This window comes from Sinohyriopsis cumingii, chromosome 4, assembly GCF_028554795.1.
Source record: "Sinohyriopsis cumingii isolate HCF-2022 chromosome 4, ASM2855479v2, whole genome shotgun sequence".
Taxonomy (NCBI): Eukaryota; Metazoa; Mollusca; class Bivalvia; order Unionida; family Unionidae; genus Sinohyriopsis; species Sinohyriopsis cumingii.
This window is the reverse complement of record NC_142964.1, coordinates 25,248,414-25,272,438: the sequence shown is the minus strand read 5'-3', so window position 1 is coordinate 25,272,438 and position 24,025 is coordinate 25,248,414. Positions and strand designations below refer to the sequence as shown.

At 34.7% G+C, this 24,025-nt stretch overlaps 1 protein-coding gene across 1 annotated transcript in view; it reads right to left on the bottom strand.

Annotated features, from left to right (window-relative positions):
• Positions 1-23,731, bottom strand: part of LOC149800828 (ankyrin repeat family A protein 2-like) — a 50,744-nt gene extending 27,013 nt beyond the window's left edge. Inside the window, exons 1-7 of the mRNA XM_089954829.1 lie at positions 23,568-23,731; positions 20,511-20,725; positions 17,042-17,106; positions 10,918-10,975; positions 10,636-10,641; positions 7,443-7,508; positions 1,072-1,298 (exon numbers count right to left, since the gene is read on the bottom strand). Coding sequence (XP_089810955.1) covers positions 1,072-1,298; positions 7,443-7,508; positions 10,636-10,641; positions 10,918-10,975; positions 17,042-17,106; positions 20,511-20,715 — 627 coding nt within the window. The 5' untranslated portion in view covers positions 20,716-20,725; positions 23,568-23,731. The remainder of the gene's footprint in view (positions 1-1,071; positions 1,299-7,442; positions 7,509-10,635; positions 10,642-10,917; positions 10,976-17,041; positions 17,107-20,510; positions 20,726-23,567) is intronic.
• Between the last annotated feature and the right edge of the window lie 294 nt (positions 23,732-24,025).

The following is a 24,025-nucleotide window of genomic DNA, read 5'->3' as shown; positions in this document are numbered from 1 at the left end:
ATTGGTTAAAGTGTCAGCAAGCACTGGCAAGGTATGTATATTGGTTATGGTGTCAGTAAGCATTGGCCAGATATGCATATTGGTTAAACTGTCAGTAAGCACTGGCAAGGTATGCACAATGCTTAATATGTCAATAATAAGCACTGGCAAGGTATGCATATTGGTCAAGGTGTCCGTAAGCATTGGCAAAGTATGCATTTTGGTTATGGTGTCAGTAAGTATTGGCAACATATGGATATTGATTATGGTATCAGTAAGCACTGGTAAGGTATGCTTATTGGTTGAGGTGTCAATAAGTGCTGGCAAGGTATGCATACTGGTTAAGGTGTCAGTAAGCACTGCCAAAGTATGCACAATGGTTGAGGTGTCAATAAGTGCTGGCAAGGTATGCACATTGGTTAAGGTTCTCCATGCATGTATTGATGGGTCATCTGTGTCATATATGTCCCTGACTCAATACCACTCATCATCTGAAAAATGTTCTCTATGATGAATGCCATTCTCCTGCAACTAGTTTGATGTCTCAAAGCTTCTTTGTCTTTTCATTTTGCAGAAAGTACACAACATTAAAGATCAATATTTCAAAATCATTCAGAAATGGGTGGCAGGGCAGATTTATGTCTCCTCTCATTTTCCTTTGTACCAATATGACTAGGTAGCCAACAGTGCAGCATTCCTGTTCTGGATTTTATGAACAAGTCACATTTTTAGTGGAATATTAATTGATCATTAGCATTATGATTCTGCAAGGCTTTTATCACTTGGAAGACAAATAAAGAAATGAATGAAACAAGCTTCACGAGAGGATGATTAGTTCTGAGTATGGATGTAAGTTTTGTAGAACAAACAGGGGCTGTAAACAATAAATAGGTTTTTTTTGGTGTTGTGTGATGCAACAACAGCTGCAGCCATGACTAGTTTACAACCGAAAGATCCTTCTTAAGACAGATCTGACTCTAATTAAATGCCATAAGCCATGGGATTAAATACAGAGGTCAGTTTCAATGCTTGCACTTAAAGAATAAAAAGATGATACAGCATGGTAAATAACTACGTAATGAAATAAACAACCTCATCCGAGTAATTCACATCTACTCCGTGCCTCAACAAGAACTTTACGATATCAGTAAAACCATTACAGCTGGCAAAGAGAAGGCCATTTTCTCCATGGTGACCTATGACATTAATGTCCACCCCATTCTGAACCATGAACTCGACTGTTAGGAGCTGTCCATGTGCACAAGCCCAGTGAAAAGCCGTCAATCCACCGTCATCTGCCTTGTCAATGTCCCCAACACCTGCAAATTAATTAATTTTATATCTATGAAAATTGCAGATAAGCAATGTGGCATAACCAATTTTTAAACAAGAAAATACAGTGAAATGCAATTAAAGTAAAAAGGAATGTAAATCTTAAAATACTGCATTTTTGGTTTTTAAAAAAAAATAATTTAAGAATTACTCAACAAAATTGCTTTATTTGTGAAAGCAAAGAGTTAGCATCAGTTAAACATTTTTTTTGACTCAGTAATGAAAGGAGTAGATATATCACATCTGAATAAAGCAGCATACATTTATTTGAAGTAGAACAATGCATTTGACCAAAACATCACTAAAGATTTTGTCCAACTCTGCACTGCATGAAATGTCATACACTGAATGTGATATAGTCTGTGGCAACTTTGTCAAAGGCAAAAATTACAACCTGGTATTATCTCCATAGGCTGGAATTTGCTCCACAGAGAAAAATGCCAAAGAAAACTTAATTTCACACATTAAATCAAACTGGTATTAGCTCCATAGAAAATCCCAGGAATCCTTTATCCCACAGATTAATTCAGAAGTGAATCTAGTGGGATGCAAATGGTGTCATCAGTGTTAACAAAGTGATGCCAAAGTCTTGGTGAGATGCAAATGTTGTTGTCAGTGTTAACAAAGTGATGTCTACGACTTGGTGAGAAGCAATGTTGTCAGTGTTAACAAATTGATGCCTACGTCTTGTTCACTCCTTACAACGAGAAAGATAAAAAAAAAACAATGAGCTCTAGATAGTTTGAGAGACAGAAAACAGAAAGGTTACTTTTTTCACAGTAATCTTATTTTATTATATGTTCATCTTTTTCTCCGTCAACCTTACATTGTCAGAATCGTGCAGTATTTCACTATATTGAACTCGCATGCAATTCATATTAAACTCATGTGAATAAAGGAACTACTTTCTATTGTAAACAAACAATGGACACAGATGCCAGCATTTTTGATTAATTTTAATTGTCTGTGGATGAAGTAAACCAACTGAATGAACTAAAGCAGATGTTTTGTGGACTGCCACATTCCGCATTAACTTTTTTGATACAATGTTTCAGATTTAGTCTAGCTATAGATGCCAGACAGGGTCCTTACAAATAACATGCAAGTGACAAGGCATAAACTGTTTTCTGTAGCTGGTAATAAGAATGGCAAAAATATACTTAATTTTACATCCTGAATTTCCTCAAAATATTTCTTAGTTCTGCAAATCTGAATTACATGAGCTTTGTTATGGGTTCTCAAGCTTGACTACACCTTTGGAAATTTTACTGTAATTTCGACTATATTCCAAGTGCAATTACATCCCCCCCTACTGCACTCAAAATGAAATAATATTATATTCCATAGCGTCTTTTTGATAATTGCAATTGAAAGACTTCATATTTTTCCCACATTATGATTTCAAACATTCAGTGAGAGAACAGAAACACACTTGCAGATGTCAACACGCTGTTGAAATCTGATGTACCGTATTTACTGTATGTTTTTGTACTGCAATAAATAATTACTTTTTTGGTCGTCTGAATACATATTAAATTCTTTAATTAGGTGTCTGAAAACATACAGGTGAAGATAGATTTATTCCCCCCCCCCATCCGCAACGAAGTTACCGTTAGCTCACATGACGACGTGCTGCCATGAAGTAAAACAAGTATTTTGTCTAGCACCACGGAAAGGATAATGAAGGAAAAACAGTCATTAGTTTGCTTATTTTGTCTATTTGATACATGTCCATCCACCAGAAAACACAGCCATACATGTATTAGAGCCACGATTGTGTGCGTATTTTCCAAAAGAACAGCCATATTAGTAATATTGCAATCCACAGTTTAACCCTCTGCTAATCAGTGATCATTAAAATCTACATTACAAATGCATGCAAGCTTTATTTCTGTGTAATTATGATATTAATATAAACTAAATAAAAAGATTTTGGAATTATAATTCTTAAGATATTTATGACAGAAATATTTTAGTGTCGAGAGTAGAAATACCGGTACATGTATGATGGCTAAACTTAGAGTACCAAGGGTGAGAGGCTCCATATAAGATGAGTGTTGTATGCACAACTAGGAAGGGTAAAAATAACAAGCAAGAAGCAATATACGAGTTGGTGTGATTAATTTGTTGGTATTTAAAAAAAATAAAGGTGATCTATTTGTTGTAGTTCTCTCTTCTTTTTTCTCCACCTAGCCGAGGGTAGCTTCAAAATGAGCAGAGCTTGCCAACTCGAAACAATCGACTGCTCAAAGATTGTTTTGATGCAAGGTGGAGATTTTAAGGTGTCTGGGTGATAATTGTTAATAATATAACTTGTGGGATTTCTTTGACAAGTGTGTTCGGAAATAAAATGCAGCGATCTGGATTTGATTAAAAGTGCACACGATGTACCGAAAATTTAGCACCCACAATCAATATTTATTGTCTACAAAGAGGTTTATTACCTGCAGAACAATAACTATGTTTAAACCTTGGTATACAATGCTTCAGGAATAAGGGGATTGTTTTGTTGCACAATGCCAATGAATTTTACTAAACCATACCGACTCTCTGATGTATTGTTTAATGATATAAAGCAGGGATCATGGTTTGTAATCAAAGCCGTAACTGCCACACCTGTTTGAAGTGGTTTTGTGTGTAACAATGTCTACACTGAAACCAATCATAATTTTTTAGCCAAATCAAGCTATTAAAACAGAAAGCATAAATAATATACCCACCACTATCTAAAGTTTTATATAGTGAATAGCTGTCATTGTGAAACATAATATTGTTGGTACTATAATAATTCTGATGGATAAGATTATCATATGTTATGCAACAAGCAAGGAGGCACTGCTTAGTTCGTGGAGGGGCTCTCCCTTGCCAAAATCGTCTCCAAAGAGGGCAGTAGGCCGTCCACAGAAGCAATCTCGAATTGATGATTCTGACAATGCATCACAAAAAGAACCGCCTACAAAGAAAGCTGGTCTAGATGACAAGTCTGATTATCTTGAACCCGAGAGTGCTCCACCCGGTTCTATACATGGTCACTATAAACATTATACATTAAAGCAAAAGCAGGATATCATTACCAATGCAAAACGTCTGGGAATTAGACCTACAGCGGAAAAATTCAAGATTCTGAAATCCACAGCGAGTACCTGGATGAAAATTGACTTTTCTGCACATCTGAACTTGAATGAACATTTGCATAAGTGTGGACAACCCATTTCATATGGACAATGTATGGATGATAAGATAGCTCAATGGGTGCTCACTCAGCGTGACTTACAATTTCCAGTCAGTGTTTAGGAAATATGTATATATGACAAGGAGCTTGTTAAAAATTATAAATTATATTAGTTCATGGAAGTTCATGATCACATTAAATAACTGGTGACGAATGAAAGCGAACTTTGTATCAGTTAAATTAATGGTAAACACACTGTGAATTTTACATTAAAACGAAGCAGGCGATCTTCCTAGAAAAAATTATAGTGCAACAACGTCCAAAAACTTACAAGGCATTTAATTATCTTTCCCCCCAAAAATTGGTGTCAAAAAACAAACGGTGTCTGAAAACATGGTAAATACGGTACTTCATGTGGAACTGGCACAGGTAAATCATGAAATTTCGTAGGATTGACAAAAATACCAAAATCTATTCATTCCAGATGAAATGGAAAAGTTGTTGCAATGCAAATTCATTCACATCAAGACTCCAAATTTCAATTTTAAGTAGACCAAAACGCCATTTTCTTTCGAAAGTAATGTCTAGCATGCAACTAAGTTCAAATTTATCTTGGTGGAGTCATGTGCTCATTAGTACTGTTGTTGTTGTGTAATGATGAATCTGCGCTTCTGTTATTAGTTTGGAATATGGTATACATTCAGTTACTTTGTTTCTTGTAGTCTATTTTTGTTTATATAATTAGGCCTTGGATAGAATAAAAAAATGAGCATATAATAAAAAGGTTACTGCATTTGTATGGGAAAATATGAACTCGTTTTGTCAGATGGACATACTGCACTTGGGAAAAACTTGTTCACATTTTCCCATACAAATGCAGTAACCTATAATTATTACAAAGTGGACAGACCCTTTGTAAGCAAAAGTATTTCCATCGGAACTGAATGACAAGCATTTAAAAAACAGAAAGAAAGATTAAGATGGCATATCTATGCAAAATATGACTGACTGAGAATATGTTCACTTAGTGTATCAATGGTATACATCTGTTTGCCAATCATATTTGTTGGGTATAGGCATATTTAACATTTTTGAAAGCTCTATTGTGCTAATTTCTTTATAAAAATGAATTAAACAATAACATGCATAAGTAATTTACGATTGAATCTCAATAGCCTGAACACCAAAGGGACCTTTCAAATAAGTTTGTGAGATCTGTAGCTGCAAATCAGTTTACGAGAACTGTAGCTGCAAATCAGTTTATGAGATCTGTAGCTGCAAATCAGTTTTTGAGAACTGTAGCTGAAAAGCAGTTTATGAGATCTGTAGCTACAAATCAGTTTATGAGATCTGTGGCAGCAAATCAGTTTATGAGATCTGAACCTGCAAATCAGTTCATGAGATCTGTAGCTGCAAATCAATTTATCAGAACGGTAGCTGCAAATCATTTTATGAGATCTGTAGCTGCAAATCCGTTTATGAGATCTGTAGCAGCAAATCAGTTTATGAGATCTGAACCTGCAAATCAGTTATTGAGATCTGTAGCTTTGCACACCAAAGAGACCATGCTGATCAAATTATGAAATCTGTAGTTTAAACTCCTAATGGACTTTGCAGACCAGCAGTGTGTGGAGCTAGCGATAAAATCACGTGAGCTTAAAGGACCAGTAACCTGAAAATCTACTGGTCCTGTAAAAAAAGTGGTCCTGCATTTTATCATTCATGAAGACAAAATGTAGGCCGTGATTCTACAGTAAATGCAGAGAGACATGAAGATCAGTCCTCAGTAAGACATTAAATAAACACCCTTAGTAAAGTTATTTTTGTAATAAAAGGTGGAACATGAAGAAATACACAAAATATGATATCTATATTATAGGCCATATTTTTATTAATTTGATTAAATTCAGCATAACATGGCCATTTTTTTTTGATCAGGACAATGATGCTGACTGTCCAGCTGATCCAGGTCCATACATAACTCCTCTAGGGTTTGTGCTTCAGAATCTGATGCTGCAATTGATGGTCAGTTGGAAGTAGAATCAGGATCCTCATCCACTGACCTATCATCAAAGACAATATCTGAACTAGACCCATCCTCCAAAGATGATGCTGTGGCATGCTGTATACAGCTCCTCGTGAAATTAGTCCTGAGGAAAGACGAGTTCCAGCAGTGGATTGCTGGAACTGGAACAAATCTACCCACATCAGCTGAATGTAGCTGAATGGTTAACTGGATTACCAAGGTTTTAGCAAGAACACTTTTTCTACTTTCCAAGCTAAATCTGTAACCCAACTATTTATGAAACATCATGTTCGTTGGGTAGTGTTAAATTCCTTTTCAATAATTCTTTTATTCTTTTAGAATGCAGTGGATTTCAGGCATCCATATAACTCCACAGCTATATATTTTTCACGGGGATTCTATTATTTCTTTTAATATAACAAAATATACAATTTGTAGATTAAATTTATCCAGTATACCTATATCTCCAACTGACCAGATGTACTGGTTTCTCATTCTTTACCCTAGTGTGCCATGAAATTAGCTCACATGGGACCAGTGGGTTGGCAGCAATTTTTCATCAGCTAATGAAGGCTACAAAATGAGAAAACACAAAATGGACCTTGCATATCACTTTATGAGATCTGTAGTTTGAATACCTAAGATACCTTGCAGATCAGTATGAAATCTGTAGTTTCAACATGAAAGAGACCTTGCAGATCAGTTTATGAGATCCGCATTTTAAGTGAATGGGTTAAATAATAATGTAAACTCTTTGGTTGGTCTTTAAAAATATGTTTGAGCAATCCAACATGTTCAAACTGACTGTATGTAAACCAACGATATTCTTCTGCTATAATATTTATTTTCGCTGAAAACCTCCATCAAAATATTCCATCATTGTCACTTAGTAATCAGGTAAACTGTTTCCAATATCAAGTTTAAATTTTCAACCTTCAGTTAGTTCCTGCTTCAGCGTCACGAGCTCCCCTTGTGATGCAATCTGGTGCAGAGTCAAGTCTGAAAATGGAATGATGGGTTAATATTAGCAAGGTTTCAAAATGAATTTCTAAGTCTAGATCTAAAAAGATGATTACGTAAATTCCATACAATATTAATAATGAGTTGTTGAATGAAAAACTGTTAAAAGAATGTCAGAAATTCAACACTGCTTTCTAAAGTACTCATGTTATCATATTCCACACAAAAATACATTGGTCATCATCTTCTGGGACCTTTCTAAAAAAACTATATCTTAAATACAGTGGTCATAATTTTGTGAGACCCATCTCAAAAGAAGCTATATTTTTTAAGAAAATAAGAAAAGGTCTTCTCAACCTGCATTAAATTAATAAAATTTCAATTTGTTTCCCCTTCACACAAGGCCATTCCTGTTACACAGTCACCATTGGTACTTTGCATCTTTTCTCCCCTTCACACAAGGAATCTATCTTATATAGTCACTGTTAGTACATTTTACAATTTTCTTCCCGTTATACATGGCCATCCTCTTACAGAGTCACTATTTCAATGAAGAAAGCTGAAGCGAACTTAAAAATGAAGGCTATATTGATAAATGATAAGTGAATATTTCCTACCAATAACTTGGATGTCTGCATGCATCTGCCCATTCCTAAGAGTACTCTGCTACACAAGTAGATACTTACAGATGTAATATACGATTAACATCAGTGATAATCAACATGTCAAATATTTTACTTAATGTTTGACTTAAATACAACGGACAAAAGTACCCCATTGCCATAAAATACAATGTGAGTACAACACACATGTTGTGACATGTATTACAAAGTAAATCTCTTTTCTTAAATCGATTTAGAAACAAATCTGTAATTTACTGAAACTTATGTATAATATGTAATAGTTCCAGCAAATGTATAGTATTATGGATAGTTTTAGAGAGAACAGTATTATAGAGTACAGAGTACAGTTTTATTGAGTACATTTTTAGGAAGAACAGTGTTGTAGAGTGCAGTATTACAGAATAAAGTAATATAGAGTGAAGTATTATAAAGTATGATACAGTACAGTATTATGGAGAACGGTATTATAGAGTGAAGGGTTATGAAGTATAATATTACAGACTTAAGTAATGTAGAATACAGTATGATAGAGTACAGTATTATGGAGAACAGTATTATAGAGTGAAGGATTATGAAGTAATGTATTATAGACTTAAGTAATGTAGAATGCAGTATGATAGAGTACTGTATTATAGAGTGAAGCACTATTGAGTACAGTATTATAAACTGAAGTATTATAAAGTACTGTATTATAGACTGAAGTATTGTAAAGTACAGTATTATAGGGTACAGTATTATAGGGTACAGTTGAGAGGGTCAGTGTTAGAAACCTCTCAAAAGTGCATCATGAAAGAATGTCTAAAGTTAGGACAAATTTTTCAAAAGTGAACCTTACCTAATCAGATGAGGTTAGGATGTGTGCATTTAAAAAGGTCATGCAAAGTAATCATAATTAGCTTAATATATGAAGAAGAAAAAAATTGAGACAAAGTCATGCATATAATTATATTGTTATCAATTTTTTTAAAAAATAAAATATAATACAATTTTATATAGTGCATTGGTATTAAGCCCATTAGGATACAAAGTATCTAAAATATGAATCCAATAAGTTTCTTTTATGAGTCTATTCATGTCACCATGCACAATATATATTGGCATGAAAGAAAAAGCAAGTAGAGAGTGATTTGAAAGTTTTTTTTTTTAAATATGAAAATTAAATATGTACACAAAAACGTTTGTCCACTGCAGAAAGATGTCACAAGGCAACTACAAAATCCAGTCCAATGTGACTAGACATATTCATTTCATTCAAGAAACTCAACCACTAGTTCAATTTAAATTGGTGTTTGTCGGCTACCTTTATCTAATATGGTTGTCAACAGAGTTGGAAAAAGCAACCACTTGATTGTGCCTGGGTTTACATTGATAAGCAAACATCATCAAATAAGAATAGAATGAATAAAGCAATAATACCCTAAGTTGTGCAACACTCTCTAAAAATAGCCTGAAACACAGAAACCAATGATAGTGTAAATAAGTCAAAATAAGTCAACAACAGCAACACAGAAACCAATGATATAATTCACCAGTCAACAACAGCAACACAGAAACCAATGATTATAGTTCCCAGTCAACAACGGCAACACAGAAACCAATGATATAGTTGACCAGTCAAAAACACAATACAGGTACAAAGTGGGGACTTTCAACATTTCTTGAAAATATAGCGTGCATGATTCTCGAAAATTTGCACCAATCAATATTTGGTTAGATTATGCCAGTACAGTACAGAACAAATAATTTTTTTGTGATTTTTTTTATTTACATGGAATTTTCTGTATTATTCTAAGATGTCAGATTTTCTTATTTTTCTTGTTATAATTTAGCACCTGGAAACTATGCATTTTCATATTTCTTTCATAATGTTATTAAGTGTTATTTTTTAATCAGTCAAGTAGCTAAGATATATTCAATTCACTCAAGTGAATATGAATTTAATATAATAGCTCCCTATCAGTATCCTTAAGGCAACTGGAATGGTTCCCTATCAATATTCTTAAACTAATTTGAATGGTTCCATATCAATATCCTTAAACCAATTTGAATGGTTCCCTATCAATATCCTTAAATGGATTGGAATGGTTCCATATCAATTTCTTTAAAGCAACTGGAATGGTTCCACATATATATCCTTAAACAGACTGGGATTATTCCCTATCAACATCCTAAACCAATTGAAACAGTTCCATATAAAATTCCAATACCAACTGAAATGCTTCCTTGTCAATATCATTCAAATGACTAGAATGGTTCCATATCATTATCCATAAACCCAATGTTTCTGCATGAAATTTTCTTTCTTAAAAGGATGGAACACATCAGACCATGAGGAAAACCCCCAAGAATTATCAAAATTGTCTATGCAAAATTCCATGTCAAAATACTGCAATACATTGTTATCAAAGAAATTCCACAATCACAGAAAATTGTTAACAAATTTAAAATTTCTCCCTCAAGAACAGGCAGTCTAATTTGACCTAATAAATCTTCACCTTTCAGAAGCTTAATATGCCTGTCATCCAATGCCCCACATATGGGACACTGGTCTTTGAGTTCCCTGATAACTGTTCAACTTCTTTTGCTATTTTCTTTCTTAATGAAACTCCTTCGGGCAACACATGTGGCAGTAAACCATTCAGTTTAATATGATATAAAAATGTATCTTTACCAAGTATGCAAAACTGGCATTGTCCACATAAAAATACAGAAACTGTCTCCAACCAAGTAAAATCACTGGTTGATCAATTATGATGAACCAATTACTGATTTTTAAATCAGAACAGATCGCAAGCATTATTAATTCATATACAACTTATTAGGACATATAGGGGTGATGGTCAGGATATTTCCTCTTTGTAGGTTAATCATGACTGTTGTTGGCTGAAAAAAATAATTTTTCTTATTAATACATAATTCACAAACTATAGACTGTCGTTCAATATTAAATTTCAATGAGTGCACACTTCTGAGGATCCATCAGAAAAGTGTAATTTGGAGAAAAGTTTCAATGAAATATTAACAATGTTCATTTTGTATACTACCAGGGTCTCCTCTAGAAATGAATATGTAGGAGGGGGAAGTCCCCCTACATATGACAAATGGGTAAGGTTCCCCTACATGTGACACTGGACAGAATTATCCTTACATACGAACAAGGGGAGAATTTTCTGAGTATAGGAGGGATTTAATTAATGCATAATTTGTATGCAGCATTAGGATGTTATTTAGATGCAATCATTTAGAAACAAGCATGAATCCTAGGACTGTGCAACCTAGAAGAGACCCTGTATTATGAAAATAAAATGCTGACAACACAACTCTGACTTATTAATATCACAATAAAATTAATGAAATTATTGTGCAGGAACGAATGTGAATGGGTTTGACAACCAGGGGCAATAACTACATTATGCTATGATGCAAAATGCGGACAATTAAAATCAGCCAGGATCTCATCAACGTCAAACTGCAGAACAGTTTGGAGTCTAATAAGGGACTGAGTAAACAGAACATCAGCTCCAACAGTTATGGGGTGGGCAGGCCAATGTTGACTAGAAGATAACTGTCTTTAAATGCAAAAACAACTTTACCAACCGACACCCCCATTTTGCATAATCTTCATCATGAACACTAAGAATATGGTAAAGGATGTCAAAGGAAAGGAAAGCCTGCTTTAATCTGTTGTACAAAACGCAACTGTGTTAGTAACGTAACAAAGAAAATGTCCATTTCAAGAAAATATATGTCAACTAGTTCAAGGAATGCAGAATCTTAACCCAAATTTAGAATGCCTGAAGGCGTTTGTATATCAGAGTTGTACAGATTAACATGGCAAAGATATTTTGCTCAGAAGCTGAAGGTATATTCTAGGTCAGAAAATATTATGCAACCTTGGTACAGTTATTCAAGGTCACCAAAGTCCAGCTGGGTCTTCGGATCTTCTCAGGGGCATGTGTCTATACAATGAGATCTGGTTTGGTTCAATATTTCCTCTGTTATCTTGCTCATGGTTTCAGTGTGCTAGACATATTTTTGATAAACTGTATTTTGTTGTAGGGTTTAACGCCATTTTCAGCACACGATAGGCTATGCATGGCGGCCAGTATTAATGGCATAGGAAGAACCCAGGAAAACCCCAGTTAGAACCACAGTCCCATGAGAAGCTACTGGCAAGCTTTCTCACATACCCTCATTGGCAAAAACCTAGACTCGGACCCACGCAGACAGAGGTGAGACGATAAATTGTAAACTTGAAAACTAGGTCATTGTAACCAGAGCCTGCTTGTGCCTTGAAACACTCCTAAGACATCTGCATCTGAAATTAGGTAAGTTTAGTGAATAATAATATTTGTGAAAGCTTGCTTACCAGCTGACGCAATTTACTATGTACAAAATATCACCAGGACCCAGGTCTTGGGACCCTGTCAAGGCATCAAAAGCTTGCTTACTAAGGGTGTCATGACATACCAATTTTCTGGTAAATTGTGATACAAAATGAACGAAACGGTATACTGCAATATGAGTATAGTAATACCAATATAACGTTTTTGTTTCTTCACCAATATTAGCGAAATAAGTTTGTGCACACCAATGTCTTTCTTAGGCTTAACGTTGTTACCAAAATGGTGGCTTCTGTGTATGAGCTAGTGAAGAACCCACCAGCAAAGAGTTCTGTTTGGAATAGGTTTTCACTAAAATGGGAGTTTATCTCTAATACATTTGACAAAACTGTCGCTGTGTATCATATGTGCAAAACTGAAAACAAGCATGCATGCAGGCGGTACGATAAACCTCTTGACTCATTTACGGCATCACCATCCATCTGTACTGTGCAACAGAGTGACAAAACCTCTAACGCAAGAGCCGACGGTTCCATTAAAAGTGTATGTATTATTTTAGATCGACAAACAAAGATTGCGGATATGCTAGGTGCACAGACTAAATACAAATCTTCATCACAAAGGTCCACAGCTATCACTGGTGCCATTGCTAGTTTCATCATTCACGATTTGCAGCCGTACAGTGTTGTACCAAATAAAAGATTTCTGAACATGGCATTGGTGCTTGATCCATGATATGTTGTGCCATCTAGACAGGTCTTCTCTGAGAAAATTATCCCAGATATGTATTTGCAAGTCAAGGAAGACATAAAAACATGCTTGCACTTAGCATATAAAGTTGCACTAACCAATGACAGTTGGACTTCCAGAGCAAAGGAATCATACGTTACAGTAACTGCATCTTTTATTTCTTTTGATTGAAAACTTCAGAGTTATGTGCTACAAACACGGGCTCAAACAGGTGCAAATATTGCTGCGGTTTTGTTGTCAGCTGTTAATGAATGGGAAATTCCATCCAATCCTCCACTAGTAACTGACAATGCTTCAAACATCGGTGTCGCAACATCAGAAGCAGAATGTAACCGACATATTGGTTGCTATGCACACACTTTAATTTAACTGCCCAGAAAAGCCTGAAAATCAATGATGTTGGTAGACTTCTTGGCAGGATCAGAAGAATTGTCAGCTTTTTTCACTGCAGTGCAGTTGCTGCAGGAGACAAAATTGAGCTCCTAAATTTACCAAAACGCAATCTAATTCAAGATGTTTGTACCCAATGAAACTCTGACAGCAGTTGACATGACTGAAAGGTTTTTGGAACTACGACCAGCTGTATATGCTGCCCTAACCAGCATATAAGTGCGCAGTGTGAACAAAGAGTGTGCGTGTGTTTGTGATTAGAATTTTTAATGAAACTCTACAAAAAATTCAGTCGTATCGCTATGATGTCTGCAGTGTGATAGTTTATAGTGATGTCTAGCACTGGGGCATCATGCCACAGACATGTAGCATGATGTCCCACCCAGTCACATTATCCTGACACCAGGCTGACCAGTCCTAACACTAACCTCTTAATGCTGAGTGCCTAGCAAGACAGCTGTTAGTACCATTTTGTAAGTCTTTGGTGTGACTCATTTGGTTTTCGAACCCATGACCTCCTGCTTCCGAGGCGGATGCTTTAACAACTAAGCCATCAGAGTGGTGTGAACAAAGATGTAAGTACCTTGTCGGAAACTGATATTAGTAATGCTGAAGAAGTACTGACGTGTTTAAAACCACTACGGACAATCACAACAGTGTTGTGCACACAAGAAACACCCACCATATTCAGCATTCTTCCACTGCAGAATCAACTGCTGACTACACTTATGGCACCGTCCGATCATGATTCAACAATGGTGAAATACAAGAAAGCAACTATTGTGAATGATCTTTCGACCAGATATGAAAGAAACAAGAGTTTGCACCAGATAGGAACTGCTCTGGATTCCAGGTTCAAAAACCTTCCTTTTCTGACTAACAACAGTCGGTTTGAAGTCTTCAACCACTTGGCTCTGGCTGCATCCACTTCTTATGAACAGAATCAGCCAAAGAAAGTTAAACAGGTATCATGCCAACAGGATTCAGCTACCGATGTCCCACCTCTTCCTGTATTATCAGCTGATGATATCAGCACAACTACATTTCACCAAATGAAAAGAATAAAGACAGATGAAGATGCTTCTGACTCATCCACATTAGCTAAAGTTGACCCTGTTTCTGTCTTATCTACATCTGCTGATGCTTGCATTCCTCTAACAGATGCAAGTTCTTTTTCTCCAAAGATAACTAATGCAGGTCTTGCTTCCATTTCTGGAGATAATAATAATGTATATATTGTGAAAGTGGAGAAAAATACTAAGACTATTCTTGAAAAAGTAACTGAAGAAATTTCGAGCTACAAGGATCAGGAGTCCATTCCTCTTGCCCAGAACTTATTACAATGGTGTCGAGATCATCAACATCAGTTTCCTGTGTTATCCAGTTATGCAAGAGAGTTGCTCTGCATACCAGCAACATATGTCCGTTCTGAAAGAGTCTTCAGTGCTGAAGGAGATATTGTTAACATCTGTCCCTTCTGACAGAGTCTTCAGTATTGAAGGAAATATTGTTTCAAGCCAAAGAGCAGCATTCAGGGCATAGAATGTTGATATGCTACTATTTCTGAAGAAGAACATGACTATAACTTAATGTCTCCATTGTAAACATAAAGAACTCTGGACTTTGATAGATTCACTTAAGAGGGCTAGGACACATAAACAAGTTTCTCTAGAAAAATGTTAATTGCTAATCCTTTGTTTCAAACACAGCTAAATAAGCTGACATCTTCCAATTTTGTTTAGTTGTAAAAGACTTTGTTTTATCTAGTCACATTAAATATTTTGTGTTCTTTCTTTTATTGGAGAAATTTATAGTTTGACAGTGTTGCCAAGTTATAGATGAAAACAAGGGATTACATCAGTTATCAAATTATTAGTTTAATTTTGATAGTCAAAAAATACTGTTTCTAGTCAGCCAAATTAGGTTCTTCTGTGATTTTATTTCTGCTGCCTGCTAAGTAATTAGTCTCTCAGGTTTAAACCAGGAAAGGTTGGGAATCACTGATATTATTAATTTACTACATTATTCATTTTTCTAATCAAAGCAGGATATTTATCAATGTGATAATTTGTGATTATGTGTAGTTTTTCTTGTGTTTATCCCTTGTCATGATTGTATTGCAAGAAATGAATCTTTAGACCATTTTGATTTGAAGACTTTCTAATCAGGCAAAATAATTATATAACGTTTTTTCCATTATTTTTGTTTCGTGCTTGTAGAAGTTTTCACATCTTGATATATTTATTGCTTTCTAAACAAGTGATGTGATTATTACAGTTACTGGGTGTTTTGGTGGAATTAAAAGCAAGATGGTTTCATTTTCTTCTTCATATTGTATTAAATGCAAGGAAATTGCTCATTATTTCAGTACAAAATATGCAAAATCAACATTCAAGTCATAAATGCTATCAATGACCAATATGTATTTGATACATATCGCAATACAGACATGCCATATTGCAATATATTGCAAAACATTTTTTTTTCCTGGCAATACTCACCCTTATTGCTTACCTGAACCTAGAGCTTGGGACTCTGTCAAGGCCTTAAAAGCTTGATTACCAGCTGATGCCCTTTACTATGTACAAAATGTCACCTGAACCTAGGGCTTGGGACTCTGTCAAGGCCTTAAAAGCTTGATTACCAGCTGATGCCCTTTACTATGTACAAAATGTTGCCTGATCCCAGGGCTAGGGACCCTGTCAAGGCATTAAAAGATCCAATCTGCTCTGGTTTGGGTTATAAGGTCCTATGATATGTTTCTTGCTAACAAACCTGTTACTGTTGGATTCTGTTTGGATATTACATAAACATGCTTTCTTCTCTTGCTGACTGGGGGTGGGGGTGGGGAGTTGTGTGTGTGTGATATTAACAATTCACATAAATGTGTGTATTATAACATGTAAATGACTGAATTAGAACTGGAAAAATATCCAACATCTGGATTACCAGTTTTTTTATAGAAAGATACTTACTAAGATTAAGTGCTCAGCACATATGCTAAAAATAGAGACAGGTAGGCATAGCAAGATTAAGAGAAATAGTACATACAGTGAATTATGCCAGAAAATAAAGAATTCCATTTTGTTTGTGTTTCTCCAGCTTATCGCTATATAAGAAAGAAATATGTTTTTGAAGTTTATTATCTCTATCTGTTTGAAGAATTTTTTTTATATCCCATACGAGTCATAGTAATATATTACAATAATAATAATCCTTCCTTACTACATTAATTTTGCTTTTCATCTTAGACAATCTCAAATAACTCATATGAATGGTGAATGATACACTTACTGGTAGTAACACTTTTATAATATTATGCACTGACTATTTATAGGAAATTATGTATGTATACACATACTGAACACCACATTTAATTTCTATATACCATGGCACACACTATATTTACTAGTATTGTATTTTATATGGGATGCTGGCCTAACTGAATAAAGTATATTATACTTACCCTAACAGGAGTTTCATGTCTTCTCCCTTTCACTGGAGACACACTAAATGGATCCCTTGAACCCCCTGATTTAAGACAGAGATTATAATGATTAATACCAATATTTCAACAAACTTCTATCTGTTCATCTTTCTATCTATTTATCTATCGATCTATCTATTGTATATGCCTGCATATCTATCTTTACATCTACTGTGACTTCACTTACAAATTTACTCTTGGGTTACCAATCTTCAGGTATGTCAGGCTGGGATCAAGGTATCTCAAGCATCTTGGCATCAATGTAAAAGATTTTGTCACACTGAGATCAACGTATCTCAAGTATTTTGACATTAATGTAAAATGTTTTGTCATGCTGGGATCAAGACATTTCAAGTATTTTGGCATCAAAGTAAAAGGTTTTGTAACATTGGGATCAAGATATATCAAGCATCTTGGTATAAATAGAAAATGTTTTTGCTCTAACTTCAACTTCTGTCCAAGGTATATATTGAGGAAATTAGGAACTGAAGGCAATTTTATTTTTTTCCTGATGCACAAAAATGGATAACATTGAAATTATTATCACTGTATTTATTATTTTAAAATCAGACAGAGGCTACCTTGTGAAAAGTATCATCCACATACCCGTCTTAAATTATATAACATTGAGTTATTTTCTCCCTCTGACGACAAACAAACCTTGCAATAATAACAACTACCCCAATGTAACAGAATGACTGATTCATATGACTGTGACACCACTGTCCAATAATATTTAAGCAATGAAAGGAAAGTAAATTATAAATGATGAAAGCCATCACAAATATCCAAACATTTATTATTTTTGGCTCTCTGCAACCCATACACCAAGCTGAAATCCTGATTGAAAACTTCACTGTCACCCATCCATTCTCCTAAACATCAAATAAAGCTGAGTCACTCTCCTCAGTCAGTGTAGATAGCATTAACATTGCTAGCAAGAGTCCATATTAATATGAACATGTGACCTTGGACAATAACCCAATCCCAGCCCCTGAGGTGCACTCAAGTTCCAAAATCTCTGTTACCATAATGCCAAATATGTTCACCTTCCCTCAGTTAGTACAGACGGAGATTAGGTTACCAGTCAGAGTCTATATTATGTATATGACTTTTGACCCCCAACACTGCTAGTCCCTCCCTTTGATGGCTTCATACTGGATCTTAATCTTTACTGTCTTCTTCCCACAACATTGTAAAAAAATATAACTTTCCCTCAAATGGTGTTGATGAATTCAAGTGATGGATGAACAGAGATAGAAATACAACAATAGATGTGATCTATCATGATAAATCCACAACAGAGAAGATATAAACAAATGTAAATAATGATAATGAAGAGAAAGTATAAGGTAAGTCTTTTCCATAATGAAAAATATGCATTTCAAACAATACAAGCTCAAGTGCAAAAAAATATATATATTTTAGTCCAATTTTGATGTCTGATTTCAGAGCTCATATAAGTTTTATTTATTAAAATCAAACACACATTTCAATTCTGTCAGGTAGCCATGGGTTTTCTTCTTTTCAAATTAAAAGCTCTTAAAAGAACACATTTCATTTGTTATTTTAAGTGAACACATGAGAATGAATGTCATCTTTCCAATGTTTATTATGACAACAAATTTTCAAAGCAAACTACAACGGATCCTTTTCTATTTTTTCTGTATTTTTTGTAAGAAAAGAAAGTACTACAATTTCTCTTTTAGCTCTGTATACATTTGACTGAGTTATACTGAAGCCTATCTTTCTCAAAGCAATTGGATGTGGGGCATACGTTGCACAAATTTAGAATATGATGCTTTTGGCCATTCAGGTCAGCTATATCCAAATATTCTTGTAAAATAACTAACAGTGTCTTTTCATTTTATTTGCAGGATGATAGAAGGATAGAAAAATTCACTTAGGTAGTTTTATTCTTCAGTGTCATGTGAGAGATTAGATAGAAGAAGTTGAAGATGAGTACAAATCAACTTTTGGCTATGCATTTTACCAGCCAATAAGCCCACAGTGGAGTACCTATTCTGACCATCATCAGTCCCTCACTGAAACTGTAAGTAAAAAAGTCATCCTAGATACAGTAATGGCCAATCAAAATGAACAACAACAGGGTTGAGCAAATCCCATAGCCCGACGTCCCCGACTAGTCATTTTTGAAGTCGGACAAGTAAAATTTTCCAAGTCGCTAGTCTGGGAAAAGTGCTTTTTAAAAAGAGTCGGGCTAGTCCTTCTTTTCATGCTTTAATCACTATATCTACCTTTATTTGGCCAATCATGCCCTCTGAGCGTACTGAATACTTGATTCTACCCCTCTTCGTGTATACATTTACATCCTGTTACCGCATGACTGCATATTGGGCTAAGTGACCAAATTATTGGCAAATCAAAACACGTCAAACAAAAGAAAGCCAGTATGATCAATTAGCAGTGTTGTAAGCTGTTTTGTTGCAATGAGTTTACTCAATCTGGATCATAACGAACGGCTCACTATGATTTTAATCCAGCGAGTCAGTGGAATTAAATTAATGAAAGGTACTTTACCGACATCAGCTTTGGTTTCCTTTATGAACTGATTAAATGGCAGTAATGATTCTTTAATTTATAACTGATTATACAGATGATTAACTTCCACATGTGATATTGTGTTTGAAGCGAAACAATTACGCTAATTAATGAGCTGTTTCAGTTCGTATTTAAAAGAGAAAATTGATGTTATGATCACTTTAGAAGTAGTTGTCAAGCAAGCTGATAGTTACTCTGTGGATAAAATGAGTTTGCTAAATTATTTTCGCAAGGAAGGTAATAACGGCGATTCGGCGAAGGTAAATTTGTTTGAAAATGGAGGGATAAAACGTAAGACGGATACTGAGTATGCGCTAGTTATTTCTGAGTGTGAACGAGGATTTAGTTCAATGAACTTAATCAAGACTTCTTTAAGGAATTCCTTAAACCAAAAGAGTTTACAAATGCTAATGAACATTTCTGCAAATGGACCAGAGCATGATGACTTTAACCCAGACACAGCTATCAACTGCTGGCTTAGTGCTGGTGCAGGTGGCAGAAATATACATGGACATATTTTCAAATCCATCAGCTAAAACATATATATACATCAACCTCAAGAAGCCAAGTGTATAACAACCAATGTTTTTGAAAAATTAAATTCTTTTAAGAAATAATTATGTTGTATATTATTTTTTTAATTATTTTTTCTATGGATTAAGTACAAATGTCTCATCAAATCTCGGGAAGTGATTACCATTTTGGGACCAGTGAAAAGTAAGGTGGGACTAGTGAAGAGAAAGGTTGGACTAGTGAATTTTCTGAAACCACTTGTCCTGGACTATTTGCTCAGCCCTGAACAAGCATCCTAAAACTAGTTTACCACCTGGGATGTCCAAGGGAAGATCTCAAAATTGTTTCTTTGAACTATGAATTTTCATCATACCTTCAGCCAGGACTGAAGCCACCTCCAAATCATTCTGCTCCTGGTCAATGTCAATTGGAGACACAAGCCTGAGAGAGCTGAATTTCTTTAGTGGGGACATCATCCTTCTAGACCTGTCTGGTGACAGCTTCTTTCCATTCCCTTCTTTCCCTGCCTTGGCACATTTCGATTTGGGTGGGCTGACAGTTTCCTCTTTTGACTCCATGACTTAATGCCTGAAAATAGAAATTATGACCACATTCCAAAATGTGTAATACATGTACAATAAACTGTTGTATAACATGGTACATTGCCATTACATTGATGGTTTTCCACCTCCAGTAGAATAGCTAAAGGTTAGGTACTGGGTACAAGAAATTTGTATAGGTACACTAAGCCACCGGAGCGGTAACATGTTGTTTACCACATATTATATCATAATTTTAGTAACAGACCTTCTAATTATAACTAAGATTTTATCTTGTACACATTTAGAACCTTCCAGAATGTTATTTTCCATTAAGTAATATATTTTTTTTAGAAAATGCTATTTGAGATAAGAGGTCAAATAGAGGACTAAATAATCTTATTTATCAAGAAATTCTTCATTCGTGCTGTAAGATCTAATTATAATCAGTTATATTATTGTTGTGTCTGGCATTTCATTGGGCTTGAATTTATGGAATCAAATTATTTCATTCAAGCTATCCTTCTCTGGAGATACAAAATGCTCAACAATAGCAGTCTTGGAAATAGAGACTTGGATTATAGTGACATTTCAAATAAGGATATATTCTTGGATTGTATTATTTGTGATCAAACAAAATACTGTTAGCATATCACAACAACATGGGCCACCACAGGCACATCATCACTTTCAGTGTTGGATTTATTTTGGAATGTCACTTTAAGTTTTTTAAGAACTTTTACAATTAAGACTTGTGTTAGATATTCTAGGATTATTTGGGATTTATTTTGCAATACTGTTAGTTCTTTTTACATTTGTCACTTTTATTCTAAGGAAATGAGTTATTTGTTGAATTTGACAACGCTTGATTCTTCTCACTCTTTTCCAGTACTTATTTTACAACCATAGAGTCATAATAATTTCTGGAGGAACTGAATACACCCATCAAGTTTCATGTCTGTATACAACAGAGAAACTGAGCTAAATGCAAAAACTTAATCACTGGAGTGTGAAATGTTGGTCATTATTACAAACAGCACTGGCCTTCGCAAATGTATTCAATCTGAAATCATTACTTTATATTGTTGCTGAACTCTGACATTTAAACTATAAAATTATATTAACATTGGTACTGGTACAATCCTCAATATTTTTACTCTTTTTTTTCTCCATCTTTGAAAAATATGAAATTATCTACCAAATGATATAACATTAAAGACATATTTATGCTTTTTCATTCAATGTTTCCAACATCAATTTATTATGCACCTTTGATTTTGTATGTAACTGCATCGGATGAATATGGATTTTTCTTCCACACTTATGTTCAAGACTGTTTTCCACTCATTGTATAATAAACCCTTCCTTCCCATTCTGCATTCATCTTGTTTGTGTAATGTCAATAATAGAAAATAAATCACTTATAATTGAAAGTCTGTGTGTTCATATAAACTCGTTAGATTTCTTATAACTACACACACCAGAACACCATGAGAAATTTTTTTAAACAAATGTTGCTGTTAACTTTTTTGATATATCTATTATACTAACATTATTCATTAATGTGGTAATTACTCTCAAACTCGGACCAGGCTGATTCGGTACAAATTACTGACTGATTCGGCCTTCATTTCTGGCTGATTCTCCAAACTTCCAAACTGATTCAGACCATGTGAAATATTATTCAGTTTATACCTGGATTTAAATGTGACATTTAAATTTGTTTTTAAAGATCATCTTCTCATCATGTCCCAAGTACGTCGAGCAGTTTAAATATGCATTTAAGGTAACAAAATCCCGTTAGTATGCGTGATCATGGTGTTGTTATATATAATAAAATAACGTAATCCTGTTTATTTTGCATTGGCAATTTAGTAGTGAAATATTTTTTAAACTTCTCTTTCAACTTTAAATTGTTTTATTGAGAAATAATAAAATTACGAACAGTGACAAAATAGAAGAAGTAATCTAAATGATGGGCTTAGTATATGCGAGTTTTCAGAAACGTCCAAATATGCACATTAGCCATGATGTTGAATACAGTAGTGACCGCATTTCCTGAGTAGGCGATAATGATGCTTTTTATCGAGTCTTGAACTACTTGATACTTGATATCATTGGTCAATGGTTAGCAAATCTCAAATGAAAAATCAGATTAAATTGTTCAGTTAGATGAAACTATAACCCATTTGGCTTATTGACGGTCAGCACCATTTCAGTCGATTTCAGGTTATAGAGGTCCATGCCATAAAGTCATCTCAGGATGACTTTGATTATTAGGCTGGAACCTTTTCCTATACAAAACTGCAGATGTCACATCATGCTTACACCCGTTCTATTTTTCCAAATAAATGATCTAATGATTTAAAGTGCAGAGCAAAAGGGACAGATAACACAGAAGTGGAGCTGATCAAATGGAAAAGTTGAAAATTGCAAATTTTATAAATTTAATAAGTTATTAAGTTAAAGAAAAACAACAATAAATAAAGCCTTAACAACCATGTGGCGACATCTCAGAAATAGTATATATGATCCTTGGGGTGATTTTTCTCCAGGCGCAGTGGGGTGACTTCTCCGACCACCATGGGGAGACTTCTCCTAACACGTAGGATGAGTTGTCCCAGGGCGAGTTCTCCATAATTTCTACAGGACATGTACATATTATCTTTAGAATATGGCGTACTGAACATCTTGCCTGCTTTGCTGCGTCACTCTGCAATTTTTAGTGGGGAAATATACGCGTAGTTATGTAAGCGTTTGGTTGATATTACTTGGGTACAGACATATTGTTTAACAATTACAATATGCAATTAACAATAACACAAAACAAATTTTCCATGAAATTCCGATAACATTGTGAAATCGACAATACAGTGCAATTAAATCTTTACCTTTTCTACTACAAGTTTTGTAGTCCGAGTTTCCTCTGACCCTTACCACCCATTTCTAATAATTGGAAATTTATTAATGACTTATAATAAACGAGCAATTAACAAAATAAAAAGCAATCATTTGCACAACTGACAAGTGTTGTAGCGTTTCATAACCTAGGGGACACAACTCTCCCATGTAATCTTAATGCTCCTTTAGTACTACGTATCGGTGACGGTCTTGTTAAAGAACATGCAATTATAGTTACATAATCCAGCTGTCTTAAATAAGTTATCACTTAAAAAAATAAAATAAAATTCAATATGAAAGGAAAGTTTTTAAAATATATATTTACATCCTCTCACACATTCAAGTAGAATTCGAAAACATTTTCTTTTGTCTTATTTTGTGATTTCGCCCACGATAATCGTGGGATGACTACAGTATATCTATCTAAAACATGATCGTGTTCACACAG